The following is a 27,890-nucleotide window of genomic DNA, read 5'->3' on the forward strand; positions in this document are numbered from 1 at the left end:
CCCCCCCCCCCAAAGTTCCATGGCAACCGTAGCGTAACCGAAGCGCGTGCCTCCTGTGTTCCAGAGCACCGACAGAACAGAAGGGGGCTCTCGTCAACCCCTCCTGCAGCGTCTCCCGCTGTATGGTCAAAGAAGGCTCGTGGTTGGGACAGGGCCGCGCCAAGCGACGGTGCTCCGGTCTGCGTGCGCGCGCGCGTGTGGGTGGGTGTGGGGGGGGGTGTCACAGGAGAGGTCGCACCAGGTAGAGTTTGTCTCCGTGCTCGCTGGTGAAGATGGGGGCTTTCTTGTAGTGCTCCACCAGCTCGTCCATGCTGGTGAAGCGACGCTGGCCGATGCAGTACACCCCCTCCAGCAGCTGCACCTTGAAGTGTTTGTTCTTCCCCACGGCCTTCAGGGACACGGAGAAGTCGCTGGGCTGGGGGGAGGAAGGGGAGAGCGTAGCGGGGGAAGAGATGAGAGATGGGGGGGGGGGGGGGGGGGAGATGAGGGGAGCGAGAGAGAGAGGGTTGGGGGAGTGACAGAACGACGGGCGGTCGGGGAAGGAAGTGGTCGGGAACACAGAGGAGAGAGTGGAGGGGTCAGATAAGGGACAGCGGAAGGAGGGGAGGAGGAGAAAGAGGAGGCGGGGTTAATGAGACCATTCTCAATCCTTCGACCAGCAGGGGGAGATATAGTACGTCTTACCTGGTGAAGTATCCCCCCCCCCCCCCCCCATTATAACCCACGTTCAGCAACTCCAGATGAATGAGTGCTGATTCCCTCCTAACCAGCGGGGGCACCCTGTCCCAACACTCACCGAAGACTCGCTGTCCCGGACCAGGAAGTCGCCCTCGGACGCCCGCTCGTTCAGCGCGCACTCCGCCTGGTGCCGCGTCACGTCGCCGTAGTACCACGCCTTCCCGGCGAACTTGCCGGTGCTGGAAGGCCCTATGTAGCTGATTTGGGGGGAGTGGGCGGAGCCGGGGGCGGGGCCGTCACTGAGGACCAGGACGTAGTTCTTTGGCACCAGCCCCACCAGGCCCCGGGCGTTCCGACAGCGCCACCACTCCGGGTCGTTCTCGGGCTTCTCCAGGACCTCCATCACCTCGCCCTTGTCAAAGTTCAGCTCCTCGTCCGTCACAGAGCTGAAGGGGTACAAGGTCTGGACTGTGTGGAGGGGCTTGCTGCAGGGCCCCGATTGGCCGTTGACCAGCACCGCCGCTCCGCCCACCCGCTGGTAGCCTGGCGACGGGTCCCCCGAGGCCGCCTCCCCCTCCCCTTCCTCCAGGACGTAATTGGAGGGGAACCAGCCCACCTGACCGCCGGAACTGCCCCGCCACCAGCCGTCGCTGCACTTCTCCATGACGACGACCTTCGACCCCTTGACGAGGGTCAGCTCGTCTTCGCGTTCCGCCACGTAGGCAAACTTCACCAGCGCAGGGATGTTGAGGTCGTAGATGCGTTCGGACCCGCCCCCTCCGCTGCCATTGGACAGGAACTCTGCGTCGGTGCTCGGCGTGGGGGAGGCATCACGGGCACTGGTCTTTCTCTTAGTCTTGCCAAGACCTGAGAGAGAGGAGGAGAGAGAGGGAATTACCCACCGACTCCGTAGATCATCTGAAATTATTGTAGGCATACAGAAAGCAACATACATACACAATCAACTCATTGTGTTAACAGACGAAAACACTGAAAATAACATTTCGGCATAACTCCTTTCAAGCTTGTTAACCCTAATCTGTAGAGCTGAGGCAAACATCCTTTCGAACTTCAAACCAGAGCTCTCCGAGAGGGTGAGTGACCTGTCAGAAGAGGATGCACTTCACCACATCTGACGAGAGAGGGGCATTAATTAGAAGCGCTGGTGTTTGCGGGAGCTAGCTCTCTCAGAGGCCGCGAGAAGTAAACACTTCAGGGCGAGGAGGATGGAGCCTTTCTAGCAGCGAAGAGGCTGTGAGCGCTGCTGGCGTATTGGGTAGCCATGCTAATTCCCACCTAGCCACCATGTTGCCCGGGCCCCCTTCTGATACAGGAAGTGCAGATCGGATGACGCCCGAGAGGACCTGGCCCCCTCGCTGGAAAATGCTGACCCTCCCTCCCCAACCTCTTTCCTACACCGCTGTCGACTCCGGAAAATGTCCATCCGCATATCGACCCTCTCTCCCCCTCTCTCTCTTTTGAGTCGACACCAGGTTCTCTCCCTCCTTCTCCCTCCCAGAAGGGTTTTATGAATGTAGCTCTCTGGACAAACACATGGAACCGAACAATTAATGCCGAACAATGGATTTTTGGTGTTTCAAAACCCATTGACACTGTATGACTATGTTTAGCTTGTGTTCTGCTCCTCTCTCTTGCCAACCGTCTCTGGAGGAGGGGATCCCTCTCTGAATTGCTCCTCCCAAGGTTTCTTCCATTTTTTCTCCCGTTGGGAGTTTTTCTGGGAGTTTTTCCTTGTCTTCCTTGAGGGTTTAGGTTGGTTGAGGGGCAGTTCTATGGGCGTATGTGAAGCCCTCTGTGACATGCTTGCGTGTAAAAAGGGCTATACAAATACATTTGATTTGATTTGATGGAACGTCAACACATCTATACCGCAGCTCTTAGCCCGCTGCTACGGTTCATAGCAGCGTGACTCAACCCCGACCCTATGGCGTGTGTGTGTTTCTGTGATGCAACACCTGAAAAAGAACTGGGAAGTAGTGAGCACACAGTGACACAGCAGCCATGAGCAGACACGAAGCGGACGTCGAGCCAAAGTCAACCTCAGCCAGCAAAAAGGCTCACGGAAGGTCACAAACAACACCTCCCCATCTCTCTCTCTCTCTCTTCTCGGATTCCTTCCTTCCCCCACTCAAGCATTAAACGAGACCAGTCAGTCTTCGTGTGACCTGTTCCAGAAGCTTCCCTGCCCCCCCCCCCCCCACGTGAACGAGAGCAGGGCTTTCAGCAGGAGAAGGGCTTCCGTGCATGTGCTCCCTGTGGGACACCGGTCCTTGGAACCACCCGGAAGACGCACCGCATGCAAATGGTACAATGGCTTCGACTCGCCCTGGGGCACGCATGGGTGGGGTCAGGGATTTGAGGTGCGTTTGTCCCGATACATACGGTTTAACGGCAAACTGCCACGGGAAGCATCTGTCACGCTAGTCTGCAACGACACGACGCACACATCCAAGGGCAAACTGGACACATGACAAGGTACCGAACATCCTTAAATGTATGTGTTGTTTTTAAGTAAACATATAAAAAAGGGTTACAATCACAAGCAAAACCTTGTGGAATCCAATTCAGCTCTGTGCGAGTGGCAGTGTGTGTGTGTGTGTGTCTGTGTGTGTGTGTCTGTGTGTGTGGTGTGTCTGTGTGTGTGTGTCTGTGTGTGTGTGTCTGTGTGTGTGCGTGTGTGTCTGTGTGTGCCATCAGGCGGTGGCACACACACACCGCACTGGGTTGAAGATGGCTCGATGTGTCATGCAGTAGGGAGAAAAAAAACTGCCATTGATTTGGCAGGCAGTGACCTGAAGCGTGTGAGGGAGGGGAGGAAAGGAGCACGGCTGGTGAAATACCAGCACTTAGCCCCTGCCCAGCAACCCTCCACCCGCCCTCCGTCTCCCACAAACAGACCAAACAGACATTATTTATGGGTTCCACAAAAAATAACTTGGGGGGGGGGGGGGGGAAGCAGTGCTGGAATAACATTTCAGTTTCCTTCATGTGGAAAAAGGAAAAAAAAAAAAAGCATGAGCAGAAATCTGGATGTATACACACGGACACACACTTTGATACTCGCATTCATGCAAGCACACACACACACACACACACAATAAGTCACACCAATGTGTCACACCAATCAACTGATGAGTGACGTCTGTCTGGAACGTTCCTCCGGCCCCTCTGGCAGCTGCAGGGCCGGCCACAACGCCACGCTACTCTCACCCGCTAAACGACACGAGCAAGAACACGAGTACAATAGCTTAGCGCAGGTGAGTAAAGCGACATTAAGCCCACCTCCAGCGAGAGCTGTTCCCAGCCTCTCTCTCACAGTGCCCAGCCTCGTCAACAGCTCCGGGCGCGTGGGCACAGCGGGTCTGACAGGAGAGCTAAAGCTGGCTTGATGAGATGTTGCGTGGTGACGACTCAAGGCACAACTAACCATCACCCAGGTGTGCGTTCAACACTGGCGGTTTATCAAGAGAGCTACAGCACTTCCAGTCTTTTAGTCCAGCGTGTACTAAGAGTATAAATACTGTCGGGATTTTGTATTCAGTATATATTTTCGACATTTCCCAAAACGAATGGAACCGTATAGGTGCCTATGGGGAGAATGATAAACCGGTATATCCTTTCGCAAAAAACTGTTTCAGTCACTTGCAGTTGACAAACAGCGAGTCATTAGTTGGCCCCTCACACACGGAAACTCTAAGCTCAGCAGTGCTGAGTGCCGTTAATGTTCGCCATTAACGCTGACTCATGAGAACAGAGCCTTCTCCTTCACCTGAAGCTGTGTGCAGTAGGATCTTTCCAGAGTGTCATGGACAACAGGCAGATTCTTTGGGCAGTTTTTGGCAACTTTGGCAGTTTCCACCTCGTGGCACACGACAGAGCTGCAGAACAGGGATGTATTTTCCGTGCAATGCAATTCACCGACTCATGGAGCCGTTCAGCGTCGCGTGGCTCTCTGAGGTCACTGCGGTTGCCCTGCGCACTGATTTTGCACAAGCCTACGTCATCTAGAAAGGTCTGTGTAATTATTACTGCCCATGACAGGCTGGGTTATTCTCTCATTTTATCTCCTGCTCTCCTTTCTCTCCCTCTCTCCTCGGTGTGCTAAGAGACCAATGAAATCACAGGGCCGACCGCGGCTTCATCTCCTCCCCTTTTCATCAGGGGCTTATTGATTTTTTCAGCCATATCCTGAAGTACAATCACGGAGGAAAGTCAAATGTAAAAAAAAAAATGATTTATCTGGTTTTGCCGGCAACTCATTTTCTTTCAATTCAGATTTTTGTCTCTGGACAGGGGGGGAGGGCTGACGGGAGGGGGAAGAATCCTCTCCGAGTGCTTGTTGAAAGAACGAGGGAGGTTATGAGAGCTGGAGAGATGGCAGGGGGATAAAGAGGAGCGCTCGCTTATCTCCCAGATGATCCCTTTGAGGAAGAAAACCCCTCTGACGAGACAATCTGCCGTGTGAGGAGTCACAGCTGGAGCCGTCTGAACGGTCGCCGTCTCCCCCGTCTGTTCCCGGCTCAGAACGCCACGCCGTCACGGCTTGACGGGCCGTCACGGATCTCCGCCACTTCAGGAATTCCACCTGGTACCGGCGAGCGCATCTCAAATGTTCCGCGGGGAACTCCCGGGACGGACAAAGAGTGGCTGCCGACCCTTGGTGATGCGTTGACGCCGAGGCGCAATAGGGACCCGTGGCGTAGCCACAGTTCTCACTGGATGAGGGGAAGGGGGGGGAACAGGCAGGCGTCATTAAGTTGTCGAGTTCAATCCAGAGAGATACAAGTAAAAGCACAAATGCCAGGGGTCAAAATCAAGGGCCGTGGGCCAAATCTGGAAAATCTGCACAAAACAGGAAAGTTGACTTGGAATGCAGACAACTTAAAGAGAGGTGGGATGTAGACACATACGCATATATCTGGCCCCTTGATGTCATTCTCATTCCCCGGGGTTGCCCGGAGTGAAATTGAGTTTGACACTCCTGCTCTAAGCGGTACTGATTAGCACCCTGATTAGACACCATGATTATTCCACAAGAATTAGCGTTGAATCCTCTCACCTCGATTAAACTACCGTTTGCATGTCGCTTTGTTTTGCTCAACAGGCCGCAAACATTCCCACAGCATGGTGTGTTTTGTCTCTAGCAGGGCGAGCAGGCTCAGGGATTGAAAGCAGGAAAGACGATGTCAGCCTGATGGTATTTGGAGTGTCAGGAATTCACAGTGCAGAGCCCTGGACCCTAACAATCACGCTCTGACACTTCATCTCCCAGGGTGCACGGGAGGAGCGGCGAGCTCACAAAGAGCCGTGCCACTCCATCACTCCAGCCGGCCCGCCTGAGTGGCCATGCCTCTGTCATAAAGTGCTTTGTCTCTCGCCAGCGCTGACAAGATTATCTTATCACTGAGCTGGCTCCTGCATGAGAACAAAGAGTACCCCCCCCCTCCCCCACACCCCCCCCCCGCGCACCCACCCCTCCCTCCCTTCCTCCTTTCCTCCCTCGCTCCCTCAACCCCTGAAATTCTGTCAGGATTCTATTTATTCATCACTGCAGCTCCTAGTTGGCGGCTACATTGATTTGGGAACCGTCGCTGTTTGTAAATTGCAGTTATGTATTAACCCTGAGGTCTTATCTACGACACTGCTGGATCAGTCCAAAGACGGAGCACAAAGAGGATACTTTTCAACTTGGAGAAGCATTTCTTTTTCAAACAATATGAGTTTCTTTTTCAACTGTGGGTTAGCATCTCACTCTCCGGAATTTGGCACGTTAGCAAGTGTACTCTCCGGTGTTGCGTCTGTAGCGTTAGCGTACCGCCAGAGAACACGTGGCCCGTAACCTCTCGCTCTTCTAGGAGCTGCTTGACACGTCGAGGCAAGTTGGAGGTCACAGGGTGCATTCCACTGACAGTGAGCGACTGACAGATGAAAGAGTTCCTCGAGTTGAAAGAGCCTGACGTCGTTGAGGGATGGCTATGGATGGCGGAGGAGTCAACATAGCTATTTTTAACAGTCTACTTCAAAACAAAAACAAAAATCCTAAAGGATGGCCAAATCCCACCAACGAGGTCCAAATCTGTATTTATTCTTCATCAAACTGAAGTTTGACATGCTTAACTGAGTTCAAATCCTCCCTAGCTTAGAGAAGCTATAATTGACACAAACTGTGGTAAGAGGTCAAGTACAGACTCAACAACAACACAACAACTATCCTATCAAAAGTCCCCTAACATGTGACATCATTGTCTCTCTCCATATGTCCTACATGAACACCACCTTCTGTACACCCTGTCACTCACGAGCAGTAACAGTTAAATCAATAATCCATAAACTTGTTTTTAGGGTATACCAGCTGAAGAGGAAGATGAATTTCATAACACGGTTCGGCATTGAACCTGACATTCGGAATTATCTTCAAACTCTTGTTTACTGCTTCTTCCTCCTCCAAGCACGCTTCTGGAACTGATCAAAATGCCAAGGCCGTCGCCAGTATCCACTTACGGAGGTTCATTAATTAGCTTCAGCGCCGGCGTAGCGTTCCGGACGAGGTGTTCTAATCCGAGCAGGTCTTGAGCCGGGCCCTTCTCTGGCTGGCTCTTCAAGCCTCATTACCACCCCCTCGGCTCTGAGAGGAACCTCCAGACGTTCAATCCCGAGACTTCACCGAGCCTGTAATGAATAGCCTGAGAGACCGGCTACCCTCCTCTCACCTCCCTCACCCCACCCCCACCTCGTTTGATAAGCCTTCCGACGCTGACCTCCTGGAGGAGCTGTTGCTGGGGGGGAGCTCATGAGTGCACGGTGCGCTGGTTGTCAGAGAGCCGTGTGTCCGCGCGGAGGCCGTGATCGGGCGGAGCTGCAGCGCGGCATGGCCGGGGCGGAGGACAAACACAAGCCCTCACACAGGTTAAACACTCCCCCGCCACACAGCACTGGTGCAGTGGCGTCTGGGTGGGCGGGTAAACGGCGACTTTCAAAAGGTTCCCAAGCGATCCCGATGCGTAAATCAAGTCGGGTTGATCAACAACGTTGAAAGACTGCGCCGGTGATACTACGCATCAGTCGATGTGAAGTTCGCGGCTCTTTGCGGTCGAAGAACAATTTCCACAAAATGAACCACTGGGAAATAACGTTATTTGAATAAAGGCTGCTGGCTTGTTCTGTCTACCTCGAATCTAGCTCAAATTTAAGAGGTTATATATGGCAAGTCATTTCCCCTTCCCCTTTCATCTAGGGTGGTTATACGCCGTATAGCTGAGTAGACGCACCATCACAGCTCTGGCCCTGCACCACCTCGGCTGCTGCACAGCTCTTAAACCAACTTCCCGAAACATCCCTGAAGCGACCTACAAGGTCAACACCCATGAGCCACAGTTTGAAATATCTCAAACCCTGAAAACAGGTTCGGACTTGTGTGGACGATGCGACAAACAGATGAACCTTCACCTCCCACTTCCTCCCCCCTCCCACCCCCCAGCCTCATGGAAGGAACTTACCGAGGGTGTCCTTCAGGTTCTTGACCAGCGAGCCCTTCTTCAGGCTGTTCTTGCGCTCCACGTAGTTGGACGGCACGTAGCCCGTCAGGTTGGCGGCGTTGCGGACCCGCCACCACGTCTTGGAGTCGTCCAGCAGCCAGAGGCGCTCGTTCTTCCTGATGTCCAGCTCCTGGTCCTGCTGGGCCGTGTAGTCCCACTTGGCTACAACTATCACCTCCTCCGTCATCTTTCATGGAGTCGCCTCTGGGAGACAAACACACGGGGGGGGGGGGGGCACAGCAGGGGGTCAGGGCGGGGTTGGAGGGGGAGGCTAGCGCCACCGTTAGCGCGCCACCACTAGCGCCGGGACTTTGTTTGCGGTCGGTGCATTGTGTGTGTGGGGAGATGTGGGTCATTTTTCTTAGAAGCTAGTCTGTGTGTGTGTGACTGGCCAGACAGATGTTGTTAGACATCTGTCTCGTGTCTCGGTTATCCTCAGGATGCAGACGTCCCTGGTTGGCTGACACGCCAAGTTGTGTGTGCGTCTGTCTGTCTGTGTCTGTGTGCACGTTGTGTTTCACAATTCAACGTGTATAAATAAATGCAATCAAGGAATGGGTCTCCCCGTCTCTCTCTCTCCACCTCTCTTTCCCCCCACTGTCCCCCGCCCTCCCCTCCCCAGGCAGGGACGGAGGCTCTTCGTTTAAACACTTTCTCAGGGCCCACGTGGGACCCTGTTCCCCATCACGCCGAGTGCCTCTCCCTTCTCATGAGCATTTCTTATTCATCTTAAACGTCTTGAATTATTCAGCAACGCCCCGAGAAGAGCACGGTGCCATGTTAAATGAGTCTATAAACACACGACTTATGGAGCTGGAGGGAGAGTAAGATAGGAAGGAGGGAGAGAGAGAAATAGGCGGGAGGGAGGAGAGAGGAGGGAGAGGAGACTGGCAGTACCATATGGCCCCCCGGCTTAATAAGGAGCACATCAAACAAACCCCGGCAGGTAGCCACTCCTTCACGGGAGAACAACAAAGCTTTGGGCGTTTTCTATTCTGGGGGCTGGAGGATGGGGGAGCGAAGGGGGCTGGAGGGTGGGGAGAGAGGGGTGCTGGAGGGTGGGGGAGAGAGGGGGGGGATTGAGGGTGGCTGGAGGAGAGGGGGGGTGGTACAACATGGACAGGAAAAAAAGAGCGGGAGAAGAAAGAAAGTGAGGAGCAGGGGAAAGTAGAAAGTGCAGGAGGGAGAGCGTGAAGGGCAGAGATGGAGGAGAGAAAGCTTTCTAGAAACAGAGAAGCGCCGAGAGGCGCGGAGGAGGAGGGAGAGAGACGGCGCCGCCGGGGGGGGGGGGGGAGCGGGGAGGAGAGATGGACGGAGAGAAAGAGCAAGGGACCAAAGACAGAGAGAGACATGAAGACAGAGCGACAGAGAGGCACAGAGAGAGTCGGTGACCTTCAAAAGTGCTTGCGGGCTCGCGTCCCCGGAGAGGCTGTGCGTCACACACAGACACTGCCGCCACAGGCCGCTCTCTCTCTCTCTCCGCCGTCACGCAGAGCCCGGACGCCCAATCATCCTGACACGGCCGCGAGCCGGAACATCCCTTGCCCCCCCACCCCCCCCAACCCCTTCACCGGGGACACCCAAAGCACCAGCATGGGAGGTAGAGAGAGGGGAGGGGGGGGAGAGTTAAGAGTGCAGGGGGGGGGGGGGGGCTGAGACAGTGCTGCACGCTTCCAGAAGTGTCACAGTAAACACTGGCCACTTGTCAGCCGAGCGTGGCCGGTCTTCCCCCCCCCCCCCGCCGCCCCGGGTTAAGCAGCGACTCTGGAGGGGGAATCTATCACAGTGATGCACTCTGGCTGGTGCATCCTGACTGCTGGTTCCACCCAGGTCACGCTTCTCATTTCATGACACAAAGTTGTCATTGGGGCCTGTGTTCAGTGTGTGATCTGAATTAGAGGCAGACTGATTTATTAGGAATATAACAGATATAGGCCTTTCGGCGGATATGCGCCAATTTGAGAAAGAAACTGACGTTATATAGGCAACATTTTTATGTTTATTTTCTTCATGCGAGTTAAATATTCTGTTCTATTTGTGGGGCTTTTTTGGTTTCGTTTATTTAGAATAAGTGAAGTGATGTTTACTGTCAGACTCATTCTGTATGTTAAAGTCTGTTGTTAAAAAACTAATGTCCTGCCTCCATTGCATATATTTGTGTGTTTGATAACCACATTTGAGGGATCATAGCAAATAAATTGTGTTTATGGATATCTTTTTTGATATGATATGCAGTATATATACACAAGAATATCCGCATTGGACATTTTGTATTCCCAAAAGGTATTGGAATCAGTCCTAAACATCCAGTGTCTGGATAATCACATTCAAACCAAACCCCAGAGTTTATCATTCGCTGACATCCACAGTCTCTCTCTGGAGGGAGAACGTTTGAAATGAGGAATGTTCAGAAGCATTCATTTCCATTTTTGTGGCTGATATTTATAGCTCTGCGCACCAGAGCTGTCGAATATGTTCAAGAAAGCCACCGTTGTTTGGTGGTGGTGGCGGTGGTGGGGGTGATGATGTCACGTTTCAGGAATCCTCCGCTTAGTCACCCGAGAGTCAACTGGCATGTTTGAAAAGTCACCATGGCAGGGATGCTGACCTCAATGTCTCTCTGGTTGAATAACAGCAAGATGTAAGGCAGTGTGAAAATGCCATGCCATCGTTTGTGCTTGAATAGCACCAAAACCGTAATGCTAGTTTATTTGAATAAAATTGCATTCATTCAGCAGTGCATTTTCCTTAAAAGCCCAGGTGGTTACGACCTAACCTGTTCCAACAGTGCACGTGCGTGCACAACGTCCGTGTGCTGCTAGAGCAAATGTTTAGACCCCAGCCTGGCCTGTTGCTGCTGGGTTTCCCCCCCTCCGCTTCCCTGACATCACTACACCTCCTTACATAGCAGCCACACGCACGTCCCAGGCACTGTCTCGCAGATAGAGCCTACACCGGGAACAACTCCCCGAATCCATGAGGACAACCTGCAGCAGACGACCGAATCCATGGGCTTCGATGCATTTCAATAACACCAATCCAGTAATAGCTGTCTCCAATGGCGGATTGAGGTATGAAGGTTGCCAGGTTGTGGGGATTCCCCCTTGGGAGAGCAGGACTGGCTGGATGAGTATGGGAACCAGTTCCCCCCCATGATGGAATGAGCTCTGGACTGCGGAACCCTAACAGGTTTAAAACTGGAAATTCCCAATCTCATTTCACTCTAATCCAATCAGAGGGGCCTTTTATTAGTTTGAGGCAGCAGAGGGGAAAGGATGGGAAAAGTGAGATGGAGATGGAGAAGACGGGGGGCAGGGAGGGAGAGAGGGAAGGGGAGAGAGGCATAGAGGAAGACTATGCTGTATTCTATGATATCTATGCTTCCAAGGCTCAACCGCAACCTGGGCCGGACATCCGAACATTGGGGCACACGACCCTCAATTAAGCACGCGCACACTCGACAACACTGCCGAGTCTGACTGTGCTAACAAGAACGGAGAATGTTGGATCGAGACTGCCCAGCCTCGCGGCCGTCAGCTGGGGCGGGTGCTCGTGACCTCTGCAGGGCGCCTCGCGCCAGAGGGGCTCCGAGCCGCCCCACGTGGCACAGACGCTTTGGCTTCACCTCCGCCTGCCAGCTGTGCCCTCTCGCCTCGCGTCCCGTTGACAAGGTGAAGCGTCGCCGCTCACCTGGGCTTAACCCGGGCTCCACAGGAGGGGCCAGGCCCCAGTCGTGCTATGCCAACGGAACAACATGTCAGTGAGGGACGAATGATTTAAATACTACCGCGTTTGTGTGTGTGTGTATGGGTATACTTGGAAACTAAGTTTCCAAGTATACCACCGGAGCACTACTCAACACGTGCCACAGCGGTAAACAATGTCTGTGGGTGTTCCCCTCCGGGTGTGGATGCCGTGTAGCGTGTGGGAGCTTGAGGGATCCCAGCGGGGCTGAGGTCTCTGTGGACGGCAGGCTCGTCTCAGCGCAGGCCCGTCGGCGCTCCGGGGCTAGCTAGCTTTGGCTTCACGGTGAAACAGGCGGGCGGAACTGAAGCAGTGACGGTGCAAAGGCCCCCACCACCCCCACCCTCACAACCACCACCACAGCAGCTGGTGGACTAACAAGAGCCCTGCGAAGAGCTGCTGAACACTGCTGAGAAACAACCTGGCATCTGCTAGAGAGGGTAACACAGAGAGAGAGAGAGACAGAGAGAGACAGAGAGAGAGAGAGAGAGAGAGAGAGAGAGAGAGACAGAGAGAGAGAGAGAGACGGGGGGAGGGAGAAAGAGAGAGACAGAGAGAGAGAGAGACAGAGACAGAGAGACAGACAGAGAGAGAGAGAGACAGAGAGAGAGAGAGAGACAGAGACAGAGAGAGACAGAGAGAGAGAGAGAGAGAGAGAGAGAGAGAGACAGAGAGAGACAGAGAGAGACGGGGGAGGGAGAAAGAGAGAGACAGAGAGAGAGAGAGAGAGAGAGAGAGAGACGGGGGAGGGAGAAAGAGAGAGAGAGAGAGAGAGAGACGGGGGGTGGGAGAAAGAGAGAGACAGGAGAGAGAGAGAGAGAGAGAGAGAGAGAGAGAGAGAGAGAGAGAGAGAGAGAGAGAGACGGGGGAGGGAGGGAATGAGAGAGGGTTAGAGAGAGGCTGGGTGAGATAGTGAAGCAGAAGGGTGTACAGAGGGAGATAAGTGCATGGAGGGCAGGAAGGGAGAAAGGGCGGGCGAGAGAAAGTCAGCAAGGGAGAAAGAAACAGAAGAGGGGAAAGAGAGAGATAAGTACACAGGGAAGGGGAGGAAGGGAGGGAAGAGGGGAGCTCAAAATAAAACACAAGCTCTCTTTATTAATATTCTGCCCCATAAGGGGACTTTGGTTTCAGTACGGTCACTAAAGCCCAGGCGCAATAATCCTGCACTCTGCCCCGAAATCCCCCTCAGCATGGTTGTTGTCCTTATCACAGTATAATCTCTGCTCTTGGATCAGTCGGCCAGCTCCAGATGAATTCATGGCTTCTGTTCAGTCGAGCTTGCTACCTGGTGCTCTATGGAACGGTAGAAAGTGGTTGAGTAACAGTGGTGCACCATGGATGGGACTTTAAAAGCATCCTAAAAATGTCTCAGCTCACATGGGACACGGCCTCTGCCCTGGCTTCAACAGGCTCCAAACAGCAGAGAACTGTGGTGGAATTCAGGTGTTCTGCTGCAGGCTCTGGGTTTAAACCACGGGGGGAGGAAGAGGAGGGCGAAAGAGAGAGAGAGAGACGGGGGGAGGGAGAAAGAGAGAGAGAGAAAGAGAGATTGTGTGTGTGTGTGTAACAGAGTGAGTGAGCGAGCGAGCGAGGATTTGCACACAAAGTAACAACACAGCTGGAGTGCAACATTCAACGTTCAAAGGACCAAAACACTGATTTGTGGGTACTGGGTGGAGAAACAGATAAAGGGAAGAATACATGAAGGCAAGAGGTGACCATTTTATACCAGGGCCTGTCTTCTGATACTTGCCGTGTCAGATTTCCGTCTGGTCTCTCTCTCTCTCTCCTTCTCTTCCTGCGGCCCAGAGTCAAACATGTGACTTGTACTGAGACCCAGTTGCTGGGAAAGGCTCGACCTCCAGAGGCCAGGAGGATGGGGGGGGGGGGGGGTAGGTGCCTGGAGAGAGAGGAGGAGGCCATGGCAGCAACAGAAGGCGACCCCTGCACACAGGAAGTCAGAGTCGTGATCCCCCATGACCCCTGGGAGCACCGCAAGAGCTGTCACAACACAAACAGCCCATTGAGTGCCTCAGGGTCAAAACTGGACGCCCGCAGGCTGGGAAAACGAGGCCGCCGCTAGCTCGGAGACGTTCCTCGGCATACAAAACGCCTTCCCTCGGTCTCGTGAAGACTTATCGCTCTGTCAACTCTCACAGCCTGCCGACGCTTGGCGACGCAACCCCCCCCCCCCCCCCCACATCGAGGCAAAGTGTTTGAATTGTACTCTTCATTGTCTCAGCGTCTGTCGTCCTTGGTGCGCACCAACTGAGCTCCACAGCCTGTTTAGCATTCAAAGCCAATCTGCACGCGAACACAAGAGAACAACAGATAAAACATCCAATTACGCCTGGTGAGATCCATATCTTTAATAGACTATAACTTCTAAAAGGCTGGGCGGGAGCGCTTACAGGCATTTATGTGGTTTTTAAAAAACTAACGTCACCTCAATTAGAGGAATTGCTCCACAAGAGCGAAGATGGATGGAGGGGGAAGAGAGGGAGGGAGAGGTCCTGTAAAAATGTTCTGACCTTTTAAAGAGCCTTTTCAACATGGCGCTAGGAAGGCTAAATGGAGTTGAATAGTGCTGGCTCTTCCAATCAGCCTCCCCTCGTTCTTCTAAGAGAAATGCCTGCAGAGCACGACAGGGGAAAAGAGCTGCTTGGAGGGGCCACCACAGCATTAAAACACTGATGCTACAGATCAGATTCAAGCCCCAAAAAACCCCAAAACAACGGGTAGTAGGTGGTAGCGTGGGTGGCGGGATGCGCCTGTTAAGTGCGCGAGTGTGTGCGTTTGCGTGCGTGTGTCCGAAAGACAGTAGCCAGGCGAGTCACAGTTTGAGTTGGGGGAGTTTTCAGAATTGAGTTATCATTTTAAGGTCCAGTCTCTCCAGCCCCGCTAGAGGCAACGCACAGCTACGCCCACGTCTATACAGATCACCAACCAACCTGCAGGACCACAGACCAGACAATAACTCGAGATGCTAGTTTCAGATCAGGTTATTTAAGGACAGCTGCCCCCCCCGAACCACCTCCGTCGCACAAGGCCGTTTCAACTCGTGGGATGAGATTGTCCTTCATATGTCTTCTTTGCTAATGACCAAGCTTCCTTTTAAAAAGGAGGGACGGCTCGGCTGCCAAAAGGCAAATCAATTGGAAAACGAGGGGCATTTGTTCCTCTGCCAGACAGCAGTCGTGGTGTGATCAATCTCACTGTGCCCGATTTCAAAACACGGCAGAGCCCTTCAAGCCGTCAGCTTGAACGGAGACGCCAATTTGACTGTGCGTGGGAGGCAGAATGTCTTTGAGGTACAGCTCTGTGGAAACAGTAGCCAACAGGACCAAATGAACAGATCCCGAATAACGGATTTGACCTTGAGAGCTCGGCCTTAACAGGGCTCTGGGGTAAAGGGAGGATGTTGATTTCTCTCTCTCTCTCTCCCCCATCTCACAATTATTCTCACTCTCTTCTTCACTTCTCCTATTCCCCTTTTTGCAAACACAGAGACACACACGCATTCAGGCTGATCCACACACACACACACACACACACTACAATCCCACGCTTTCGTTTACACCAGAGATCACGGAACGGAGGCCTACTCGCCGCCCCCCCCCCCCCACACACACACTTTTACCATTAGGAAGCCGGCCTCATTGTCCCCCCTTCAATTTTCCCATAGCTGCGGTCTATCCAACCCCTCAACCAATACTGTAAGGGAGGAGGGGGAGGGCAACAAGAGGGGCCTACACAAGAAGAGGTACACTCCATTTCCACAACCAAGTGTTTCTTTGTAGGCAATGCACTTCAGCTCAGAAGGTAGAGACGAGAGAGAGAGACACAGAGACAGAGAGAGAGAGAGAGAGAGAGAGAGAGAGAGAGAGAGAGAGAGAGAGAGAGAGAGAGAGAGAGAGAGAGAGAGAGAGAGAGAGAGAGAGAGAGAGAGAGAGAGAGAGAGAGAGAGAGAGAGAGAGAGAGAGAGAGAGAGAGAGAGAGAGAGAGTATTGGGCAGGACTTGCATCATCCTCACAGTCGGTAGTATTCTAGGAATAGATGGCCGATGGGAGACATTTCCGTAGCTTGAGTCTGAGGTGATGGCACACGGACAGGCAGCACTGCCAGGATCAAAGCTGCCATCCTTGTACCAGTCGGATCTAGGCCTACATCCAGAAAAGTAGCTTTCAAAGACTTCCATGTATTGGTGCTTGCTTGCTCATATGGACTGCTTATTTGATGCTTGTCAATTTGCATAAGTGTCGACTAACTGGACAGGCTATCTGTAGTATTTCTGAGGGCTAAGGATGTTTTTTTGTGTTTTTGATTAAATTCATTCAATATTGGATTTGGTTTTCTGTTTAATCATGGTATTATTCCTTTGCAGCAGCAGTTCTCTAATACTGTGTTTTAGTTTTAATTAGCTGGGCCATTTTCCAGTTGGTCCATTACAACATCGTTGATCGAGTTGACATAACGGACATGCGGAGACAGAACACAAAAACACGTTGTTTCTAATGTACACAACACACTGGTTCCATTTTGAACCAGCAATCAGCAAAACCAGTAACAATGAGGAGGGTAAAAGTAGTCTGGGAGATGTGGTTCAACGGGGCCAAGAGGTCAGAGGAAGTGAATGTCACTCTGGCAACTGAAGTACAGTGGCTTGTCAATAACCCCCCAAAAACAGGGAAAACTACGGCGAGATGGAAAGGTTTGAGCAGATCACGAAAGTGGAGAACGGATGTAACAGATTTTAGATATGAACATGGGAAGGGTTCCACTCTTTCCATAAACCGATTTTTTTTTTTCCACACACATCACAGCCGCAAAGGAAATAGAGCCACAATTGAGGTTCAAACAAATATTCATCAAAGCAGAAAGCAGAAACTGGTATTTCCATGCACACATTGGAACAAGTAAAGGTCAGTAATGAGAACAATCTTGATATCCAAAAAGGACAACATTGAGTAGGCTATTACTTTTGAGAAAAGCTGACCGACTTCAGACTGCTTTCTGGTGTAAATTGAAGGGAATCTAGGATACTGAAGTGAATCGTTCCTTGGATACTGTAGACTTAGTCACCATTCTACAGTACTTGGAACAGACCACTGCAGGTAACAAACGGGAGATGTATGACTTCATCCTTATTGTCATATGTGTACACTTTAGACTCTGCCCTTCTGCTGCTAGATGTTGGCTGGTCAAACATTACTGATGAGACAAACTTGCAAAAAAACGGTCGTTATCTAAGAGAGGAAGACATGACTCACAAACTTCCAAGGCCCAGCAAAACCATCTCAGCTGTCGTCTGTCAAGGAGAGAAGCCCCTGAAAAGGTCAACTGTTTCAAAATGTTCAGCACATTTTCGACTTTGTATTCATTTACATAAGAAACAGGAGCAAAATGACTACGTTTGGTACTGGGACCGGAATCACAATGCCAGTGAGGCCTAGCGGACATCATTTGCAACCAGGGGCCAAATATTATGCGGCGTAGAATAGTGCTCCCACCTGTCACTATGATGAAACACCACCCATTTACGTGAGTAAAAAGTCGAGGTGGGTCTCATTCAAATAGCCCTTATGCGCGCAAAAAACATTTGGCTTCATCAAAGAGCCCACTGACTTGAAAAAAAAAAATAATCTCTCTAGTCATTTTCTGCCTAGATAACCCCACCACACTGGGATAAAGAGCGCCTCAACTTTACAACCTTTCACAATGATAAAGAACCACTGACACCTGGGTCATAATATGCAGATGATTGCAGAGTTCCACGTAATTAAATACATCCCTACACCCTAATACCCTGAGCCGGGGAAGGGGGGGGGTCGGTCACATGGCAAACCAGCCGTACACACACTGACACACGCCAGAGCCCTCTCTCGAAGGCCAAACGCCGGTCTCAGTTAACACTCACAAACGGCCGGCTTCAGTAGACCCCTGCTGCCTGCTAGCCACCTGTCAAAACACGTGGGCCCTCGCTCCTCCCGACAGCCTTGACAACACCAACATTCATTCATCCCCTACAGTCGGGCCATTCACTCAGGCTGGGCCACGCTTCTCCTCCCCCCTCCCCCGGAGGATGATGCAGAACGGTCTCCCTGGTATCACCTAGAGTAAACCTACCTAAGACCAACAGCCGTGGGTCAGGTGTTCATCTACACAGGCGGAACATTCGGCTGTGCTTCATCCTGTAGGGGAAATCAGGGATCTGGCCATTATCCTTGTTGAGGTGTCTAATACTTACAAACCCCACAACCTGAACCGACAGTCACGCTGTTAGGAGACAGACAACTATTTATCCCGCAATGTGCACTTCCTGCAGTTCATGTTGTATATTAATGGCTCTGTTGGTGATTTGCACACAACCAGCTTGCAAAAGAAGCTGTCGACCGGACTGCATCTGTTTACAAGGGCATGCTGACGGCTAGCAATGTGCTAATCTCTCTGGAAGAGAGTTGGCATGGTCTCCTGTGCTCTCTGTACTCTTGCCGTGATAAATCCCTAGTTGGCCCTCGGAAACAAGCAGGCCTGGGTCTGTTTTGGTTCCGTGGGGAGAGGTTACAGGCCTCTACCCCAGAGCTGGAGGCAGACTCTAGAGCCACAGCAAAGCATCCTTTAAAGCAGGCCTGCAAACCTGTGCCAAAGTTGCAAGGCTGGGCTCTTCCCTGCAATTCTACCATTGCTCAGAATCCTTCTTGCCAGTGGCCATTAGACTCTGTGATACCTCACTGTGAGACAAAATACTAGGTGTGCTGTTGGGGAACCATTCAATCACCTAACCTCAATTCTACCTCACCGCTACCATACTGTTCATTCTCACTCCGAACTGTAATCATACGGCATTGTTTGCACAGACGGTTTTGCGCTGTATCATTTTGGTACCAGGTACATCTCACAGTGCGTGATACACCTCTCTCTATTTGATATTTTGTATGTATTTATATATCGAGATTGGGTACAGTTTGCTGGTTCATACTACATTCTGTGTCACCTACATGAAATTGCTTTGTTCTTGTCCATATACTATACATGTACTGCCCCATTGTCCTGTATATATGTGCAATAGCCATACTTGAATTTTGCATAGCTGTATTCTGTATCAGTGCTTTGCATATCTCTTCATTTGCATTGTGACACTACGTATTTTGCAATGGTAACCTGCAACAACACTGACATTTCCCTTCTGGGAGGAATAAAGTGCCTTCATACCCATCTACCTACTGCACATTCACACATAAGCCAGCGGAGTATTTCCCTGAATAAAGGTTGTCAACTGCGTCACCCAGTTGCCTCGACCACTTTCGAGATGTCCGTGACCGTCTAGGTCACGTAGTGTAGACAAAGGCAGAAGAGGTCGCCTGGCTCGAAGTGAGTTTGATATGTCCCGGCTGTTGTCCTCCGCTCAGCTGTGAGTTTATCTCATCTCATCTCATGGTTGTGATCCAGAGCAGAGGCTGCTTTGAGCAGCTGCTGACTGCTCTTTGGTAGTAGTGGCTGTAGAGGGTCTGAGGGCACGCAGTGACGGACTGGACCAGACCCGTATCACCGGGGTCAACCCAGGAGCAGGGAGAGTCAAGGCTCACACTCTAACTCTGACATCATGGTTTTATGACAAGGTGATGGAATTTGCTTCTTAATACGGAAATCTCTTCCTCCCCATACAAGGAAGGAAGGAAGAAAGGGCTATATTTCTTCGCAAAAGCTGGATAAGTTTCAGATTTGTCACATCCTCCCATAATTATGACGCTGGAGTTATATGTTGACTTTCAAGGGCCGTTGATACTTTCAGTCAACTGAAGTTTAATATTCCGCAATGATCTCCAAAATATCCTTATTTGCATATTTTTTACCTCAGTGTTCCCAAAGATGGTCTATTCCACTCTCTGGAGCGCCTTGTGGGTATTCTCCTTCTCTTCTGGTTAGCCTAGCTGGTATAAATAGCACTGCTACATGCTTCTGAAGGGAAAAGAGCTACTTGGAATGCGGGAGCAGCGAGAGTGATCTTCTAGAAGCTTCCTCAGGGACTGGACCCACAGATGGACGCTTGCCTCAGCCTTAAGCCGCCTGACACAAACGATACAATAAGGGAAATAGAACATGTTTTATGTAGATTTGAGATTAAGTATCTGGCTAGCTTTATCTTGTTTACATTGGAAGAGTTAGATTGATTGAATTTATTCAACGTAAAAAAAAATATATTTTCTTCGTTTACTCTGTATCCTCTGGAGAAACCACTGCCATCCAATTTAATTCAATCCTATCTGTTCAATAATGGATGACTGGTTCCATGGATTCCAGCAGACATTCCTGTAAAGGTCATATTTGACTCATGACTCAGGACTGAGTGGCTGGTGGGTGAAGCCAGGGTGGCAAACAACACATCAAGCCTATTCAAAACCAACAGCAAAATGGTTGGGTTTGTCATAACATGTTAAAAAGTGTGATTTAGTGCGTCATGAAACACTTAAACCTTGAATTTGAAAATGTAGCAGATACATGCCAAAGTCAGATCATTTCTTGCTGGTGATTTTAGCGTGGATAAAGTTGCTTTCATGATTTCAAGGCAAGTCCTAATTCATCTGGTGGAAACTGACAAACACGAGTGTCTTGGTGTGGTTGAACGTACACACATGCACCAAAAAAGAATCTATTTCCTAACTACAAGTGCTAAAAAAGAGGACATTTGACAGCTCCTATCCCGTTGAAGTGCTTTGAAATGAAGAAAAAAAGGAAGAAAAAGACAATCGAGAGAAAAAAGAAAGAAAAAAAAAAAGTGTGAAACTGAAAGCTAGCCTTAATACCCTTGGAAACAAGGGTCGAAGCAGGCAGGAAGACATTCATGACATTAAAACGCCGGGAGGAAGCCAAATGGAGATGTTTTCATTAACTATTCACCTGCAGATTGAGCACAAGTAGTTTCAATAGACAAAAAGGCAGACGCAGCCAAAGCTGGCCCACAGCAAAGCAAAGCATGAAGTTATCATTCATATCCGTAATCTCATTCCAACAAATACCTTACAGTTTTTCCCAATTGCTTAAGCACAAATTTGAAAACAGGGCTCACTTTGTGAAAACAACACACATTTCACACAACTAAATGACACAAGTAGCACTACACCTCCAATCTTTTGCAAAATGAAACACTTCTTTGAGAACTATACATGTATAAAAACCCAATTATGGCACTGTATGCCACACATATGGTTCATAAAATTGAACTGTTTGAACCAGTTACACACTGTTGTGCAAAATTAAATCACTTTTACACAAACTATTCTTTTCTAATGATATAACCTGCTTGATTTGTTCAGATATATTGTTACTGTAGAGTATGTAAAAGTACATTAATATGTTGACCAAACAACACACAAGACAGATACTGCACACTGCTGAAATTATTTACTGTATTTATCCACATTGTCTACGTAAAGGTTGCATTTCATGCAGAAAATCTGAACATATTTCTAATTGAATACTGTATAGTAGGCTACATATTGTAAACGCAGCTAATACATTTGTGGAGACAAATGAAAGTATTCAGCAAATGAAATACAGTACATTGATTCAATCATTGACTGTTGTGAATGTGTACAAAAAAGTACTGATGTAATGCTTATAGTAGGCTACATTTTACTGTACTGTAGACAGTAGAAAATACTTGTTTTCACCTGTGCTCTTATCAAAATGTCCAAGTTACTGTTGCAACAGTACATCTGCTGAGGTTGGGCTGAACTCTCTGTCCAGCCTCTCTCAATGTTGCCCCACAGTTCACAACATGGTCAAACAATGTTGTTTGAATTTCATTAGATACTGTAAATTTGGCCCTATTCTTCCACGGCCTCCAGGTCTACCTCTCCCTACCACTCTTCCTCCACGGGCTCCCCCTCTCATCCTCCCTCTCCCTCTTCCTCTTCCTGCAACATTGCCTTGAGGACAGTTACACTGATCTGTTGCCTTTTTATCATGCTTACACCTGATTAGTATGATTACAGTTAAGCACTTTGGTGCTTGCACACCTGACGCCCGTGTTTGATTCGTTCACATGTGTGGCATTTTACAAGGCAGTGTCTAAAAAAGGCAATGAAGTGACATCATCTTATATTTCTGTGTCTAATGTAGAAAAGTGTGTTTAGTGATTTGCAAAACACTGTGTGCAGTATTTTGCAAATAGTTTGAGGATGAGAATGTGCTTATAGCTGTGCAGGTCTGGGCTGCTGTTTTGCTCCTTGAGTGTCAGGTTTCACTAACTGTGTGTGATTTGACATTTTTGTGTCAAAGCAATCTGAAAAAACTGAAGGAAATTATTGACTGAAATCATCAACTCTTTTCTCCTCCTCTGCTCAACAGTCTTACATGCGTTGGCAAGCCCAGGTACATAGGAATGACACATGAATGACATCATGGTGTGCTCATTATGCCAATGACATCATGCAGTGAGCACAATGTTAATACACTCTCTCACACCTCTAAACATCAGTCTAAATATTTCCTGTCAACAAGCAGTAACCAACCAATAGGGCCTTTTTACACAGATGGATATCATCCGACCACAGTGAAAAACAGCTCTTGTGGTTTTCAGGATGTGGGTGTCTAATGAGTTCCCAATGAAGGTCCTAGATGTGAGAAACCTTCAACTTTGACCTGCCTGACAGCATCAGGAAATAGCCTTCATCATAGCTGGAACCTGTTAGTGAATAAGTCTCCAAAGAAACAAACCGTTGCAAACAATTAAATCTCTTCACAGAGTCAGTGTTGGGGTCAGGCCTGCAGCCCATCATGCCAGTGTAATGCCATCTATTTGCTTCCAAGCCTACAGTAAGAAGGAACAAGTGGGGAAAAGGAGGGGCCAGGTTACTTGAGAGCCTAAGGTCTTAGTTATGAAGTAGCTCAGTCAAAGGGGACACATTGGGCAAGCAGGTAGGTGACTGTCTCTGAAAGAATGAATTTAAAACCGTTTTACAGTTTAGCAAATAGGCTCCACGGTGACACTTTTGAAATATTGAGGTGTAAGTTATTGGTGGGCACAGTTCATATCAGGGTAAAGACAAGACTAAAAAAAACACTGCACTACTACGTAGCCTAGGGTAGTATGACTTCAGTGATTTCGATTAACCCGTATAAAATATCATTTTTCAGGATGTATTAACGAGCAATGTATCCTGCGGTGAGTGAGTAAAACCACTTGCTGACTTATAGTATCCACCCATCTTACCCTTAACCCTAACCCAAGCTGTTCGTAGCTGCAACATGTGTCGGAATCTCGGAATATAGTTTATTGGACCCACATTTTCCAACGTGACAAATGTCCGTATCTACGATCCCATTGTCTTGAATGCAAGACAAGTTGTAGCAGGTCATCATAAGCTTTAGTGGTATCATGATTTAAAATATGCACTAACTGCTTAATAGTATTCAATTTTCATACCCTGCTATTTACCGTTATAGGCTAGTAGAACAAGAGTGTGTAGAAGAGGACTGCTAAACTTACAGCTAGCTAGCTTTCGCTACAAGTTGCTCACAGTGGACTATATTAACTTAATGTTTGATATTATGGTTGCACTTAAAAGCCCTGTCAAAATAATAGTAATCCGACGTAATTTTACGTATTGTCCATTCTAGAACGAGCAATCATCTGGCATCATACCAGTACCAGTCATGGAGCTATTGTACCGATTTGGACAAAGCGCGGACTGATAGAGGTAGGCTATTAAAAAACCGCATGGACTCACAAGAACAATAGTGTCCTCGATCCCGGAATCTAAACCGTGAACTTCCCAGTTGGAATGATTTTACAATTGTTACCAAATTTCAGTAAAACAAAATTTGGATTTGCTCGATGTGGTTCCCTAAACTAACCCGTCATCACCGACTGCACCTCCCGTATAAAAGCGACCAACTTACTTTGCTATCAGTTCGTTTCGTTAGAACGTGGATGTAAGCAAACCCTTACCTTGGCGGTTCCTCCAGTTATATCAAATGCACGAATGAGATATGGATATGTAGGTAATTTTTTTTCAGTTTTGCAAAGTCGGTATTCGTTGGGAATTTTTCTTTATTCGCCTGCTCATGTAAGGCCTGTCAGTCTTCTGCTCGCAGCCTCCTCTAGGCTTCCTCAAGCTGCTTGTGCTCAACCAAACCCACACTGCCATGGACACTGACGTCACGCCTGCCATAGGAGAACATAATGCAGTCAACAAATACATACACACACCCACAACAGCAACATTATGTAGGCTAGTGTTACCAATGATTAGTAAAATACATGTATAGTTAAAACATCCAGCAGGCAGACTACTGAGAAAGGCATTGTTGTCATTATGTACACACAATCTATGAACACATAATATCATCCACAGGGGAAACGTGACTGTGCTTTCCACCTACTGCCCCCACCCCTCCTCCAATTTGCCTGACCTAGCAGCACAGCAGGGGTACAGTCACTGCTGGCGTGTTTGTCAATGGATTCCCACTGCTAGGGCCCCTCTGACAGGGCAGGCGGTTAGATGTATTGACCTGTGCTTAGCTGGTTCGTTACAGCCCAATGGATGTTGCTGGAACAACAGAAAGCCCCCTCAATATCATATGAAGGACATCACTGTCGTGCGCTCTCGTCTTCCTCCTCCTTCTGCCACGAATGGGTTAGGCTCAGTGATGAATGAGCTGCAAGGGAGACCTCAAGTGTGACATACCTAATCAAAACCCCATGATCAAATTTGTTGTTTTTCTTTTCTTTGCTCGCTGAGACATTTTTTCAAAGACGGATTATTAACAGACAATTCTTCTAGAAAGCCCTTTTTTAGTTATTTTTGGGCAGTCCTGGCCTCTGACATCACCTTCATTCTTATTTACAAGAAGGCATTACACAACATTTCAAACAGAAAACAGGGTACCATTCAGTTTATTGAACCTCTTCAATCATAACTAATCAGTAGCCATGAAGGCCAACATTAATTTATGTAGAAGTGAACACATTTTAAAAAGTCTAATTTCATAAATTCAAACCCTCATCTACTGTAGTCAATCCATCTGTATATCTGTCCCCCCCTGCTGTTTAAACACATACAGTGTAGGCAATGAAAGTAAGTGGTTAAGAAAGGGAAGAAAGAGTGATACTTTTTTGAGAGTTCTAATTATGCAACAAATAATTATAACAAATATGGTTTATTAACATATGCTGTGTCAACAGATTTACAGGTGAACACGTTTCTACCGATTGTAAAACAAATCCCCGGATTCTGAGAATATTACGAACTTTCAACCATTCATTCCGTACTAAGAATATAAATAAATACATCATTCACGTTTTGAATGATGACATTATAAAATAAGCATTAAGTTGTCAACTGGACAAGCTCCAACTTGCTTTCTGTTGATGGTGCTTCTATCACCTCTCCTGACATAAATTCATCCTAAAAAGAACAGAACAAATGAGTAAAACACTGTGTGAATATAACATCTACAGACAGTCACAAATAATACATATTATTAGATTGCCAAATGTAGCATGTGATCATAAAATATGCAAATATCAAACATGGCAACAAATTAAGATAGCATAATATGAAGGCACAGAGCTTTTTTCAGAAGCTATTTTTATCAGTTTTAGGATGAGGGACCTGTCATTTCTTTCAAATCAACCAAATTCAACGCATTGGTTTAGTGCTCGGGAACATTGATTAATAATATTTTTGGGACTGTTGGAGTGAGTTGAGGACTGCTTTGAAGAGCTCATGATAATAAATCCCAACAATACCAACCTTGTCATAGATGACTTTCACAATGAGCGAACAACTTGGACAGGTTGCTACATCTTCCCCATTTTCTAAATCTTCCTGGAAAAACAAATTATTACATGAAACTACAAAGCATGACTGATGATCATGATGTCACTGCTTGATGCCAATGCTAAACACCTTTGGGAATGTTCCGCTTGCATGGCCTGGGCTGAAAAGGTAAAGGGCCCACAGGCCAGTCGTCAAAGCTCTTCAATTGTCAATAACATGGACATGGAAGTGCTTTAAGTTATCCGAGTGACCAACTGAGCTTTCTCTTACATAACAGGATGCCTAGACTATAGCCCTTACACTAGTGCTAGATAGCTAGCCTAGCCTATCGTTGTATCTTACAGCCACTTACTTTAGTAATGGCAAATTTGTCACCACAGGGGCAAGGGAAATAGTACGTCTCTGTGTCCTCATCATATTCAAAGTCTTCGATCTCAACTTCGTCATGAAAGACAGACATGGTTAAAATAAATACGGGTAATTATCATGCTAAAGCCACACATTTGAGATCACGCCTGATCGAAAGCAACGTGACGTAAATTCAAAGCGCCGTCTCAGGCATTTGACGTCGATGAAGTAATCGACGCGACCGCCAGGGGTGCCAAAGAATATGTCGTTTTTTGCAGGTCTCTTGTCTTGTTCAATGATTCAATGAAAACTGCGCTTGTAGTTCACATCTGCACACATCTGGTGCTGGTATTGTTTTCAGATTGGGTTTTTACTCTGTAACTCAAGACAACTATCATCTCAGTCTGTATGCCCTTTGTCCATTAATTGTAGCAGACAGGTTATTCCTTATTTTTCAGCGTGAGATATGTTGAAATGCATGAGAAATAGCCTACAAGGTGTTGCGTGAGACAACGTATAACACACACATAAAGAGAGCGAGAGACAGAGAGAGACATGACATGAGATGTAAGTACTTAAATGGTCAAATGCCTCGTCAGAAAATGTTCTAATTGGTTTATTTAATAAGCATGGGACATTTGGAGCCAAGAGGCTGCATCACTACTATGTAGGTTGTCCATGATGACCAGGAAGACACATAACACACTGTTCACTTCCCAGATTCACTCCGACAGTTCCTAAAAACCAGCAGTTCTCTGAATTACACATTTGGCAGGATTAGGTGAAACTTGGTTTAGTAATTTAGGAGTATTTGATAGAGGATAATTTGGTGGACGGGATATATATAAACATCAAGCAGTGTGTCTTAAAAAGTTGTCTTACAATGAAAAACAGCATGTTTGTATGATGTATGTATGAATTTGTCTACACTACACATTGCTAAAGTTGGCAGTGTCCTGCCGGCTTTCCTTAGGTAACGTGTGGTAGGTGTCCTGTAGGGCTGGGAGCTTCCTGCCGATGATGAACTCAGCAGAACGGACCACGCTTTGTAGGGCCTTGCGGTCCCTGTCTGTGCAGCTCCCATACCACACTGTAATACAACTAGTCAGAATGCTCTCTATAGTGCATCTGTAAAAGTTAGTGAGGATGACTGAGTCCATACCAAACTTCTTCAGTCTCCCCAGGAAGAAGAGGCGCTTGCGGGCAGATTTGACCACCTTGTCCGTGTGAACAGACCAGGTGAGGTCGTTGCTGAAGTTCACCCCGAGGAACTTGAAGCAGCTGACCTTCTCCACTTTAGATCCATTGATGAGTAGGGGTGCATGCTCCTCCTCCTGCCGCCTCCTATAGTCCACAATCATCTCCTTGGTCTTGCTGATGTTGAGAGAGAGGTTATTGTCCTGACACCATGATGTCAGGGTGTCAACCTCCTCTCTGTAGGCTGATTCGTCACTGTCATAGATGAGGCCCACGATGGTTGTGTCGTCAGCAAACTTAACAAGGAGGTTGGAGCTGTGCGTTGCCGTACAGTCGTGAGTGAACAAGGAGAACAGGAGAGGGCTGAGCACACAGCCCTGGGGGGTACCTGTGTTGGTGATCAGTACAGATGAGGTGCGGTCACCGATTCTCATTACAGGAACCCTCACCTTAACCCACTATGGGACATTGTAAATGTTTTGATGTTTTATTATTTCAGTAATTATGGGGTGTTCTCATTTTCTATGTCAGTTTGTGTAACATAATCACTTTGTCCATTTATTTTGTATATGCAAGTGCT

At 48.6% G+C, this 27,890-nt stretch overlaps 2 protein-coding genes across 2 annotated transcripts; both read right to left on the reverse strand.

Annotated features, from left to right (window-relative positions):
• On the reverse strand, positions 1 to 24,139 carry nck2b (NCK adaptor protein 2b). Its single transcript, XM_084668614.1, has 4 exons — positions 23,932 to 24,139; positions 8,196 to 8,438; positions 797 to 1,545; positions 1 to 415 (listed from the first exon to the last, which is right to left on the reverse strand). The coding sequence occupies exons 2-4, from the start codon at positions 8,419 to 8,421 to the stop codon at positions 221 to 223; spliced, it is 1,170 nt and encodes a 389-aa protein (XP_084524740.1). The 5' UTR covers positions 8,422 to 8,438; positions 23,932 to 24,139; the 3' UTR covers positions 1 to 220.
• Positions 24,140 to 25,126: 987 nt separating this feature from the next.
• Positions 25,127 to 26,312, reverse strand: dph3 (diphthamide biosynthesis 3). Its single transcript, XM_084668137.1, has 3 exons — positions 26,118 to 26,312; positions 25,739 to 25,813; positions 25,127 to 25,390 (listed from the first exon to the last, which is right to left on the reverse strand). Exons 1-3 carry the CDS (start codon positions 26,223 to 26,225, stop codon positions 25,313 to 25,315), a joined length of 261 nt encoding a protein of 86 aa, XP_084524263.1. The 5' UTR covers positions 26,226 to 26,312; the 3' UTR covers positions 25,127 to 25,312.
• Positions 26,313 to 27,890: the final 1,578 nt, after the last annotated feature.

The sequence above is a fragment of the Hypomesus nipponensis genome, chromosome 12 (assembly GCF_054491055.1).
Source record: "Hypomesus nipponensis isolate SF chromosome 12, ASM5449105v1, whole genome shotgun sequence".
In the NCBI taxonomy this organism is placed as follows: Eukaryota; Metazoa; Chordata; class Actinopteri; order Osmeriformes; family Osmeridae; genus Hypomesus; species Hypomesus nipponensis.

Coding starts and splice junctions, on each gene's coding strand:
- nck2b (XM_084668614.1), bottom strand. CDS start 8,421: ATGACGGAGGAGGTGATAGTTGTAGCCAAGTGGGACTACACGGCCCAG. Junction 1,546..8,195: donor GAACCTGAAGGACACCCTCG/GTAAGTTCCTTC, acceptor CCTCTCTCTCAG/GTCTTGGCAAGACTAAGAGA. Junction 416..796: donor TCCGGGACAGCGAGTCTTCG/GTGAGTGTTGGG, acceptor TCCTCCCCCCAG/CCCAGCGACTTCTCCGTGTC.
- dph3 (XM_084668137.1), bottom strand. CDS start 26,225: ATGTCTGTCTTTCATGACGAAGTTGAGATCGAAGACTTTGAATATGAT. Junction 25,814..26,117: donor ACAAATTTGCCATTACTAAA/GTAAGTGGCTGT, acceptor TTGTTTTTCCAG/GAAGATTTAGAAAATGGGGA. Junction 25,391..25,738: donor TGAAAGTCATCTATGACAAG/GTTGGTATTGTT, acceptor TGTTCTTTTTAG/GATGAATTTATGTCAGGAGA.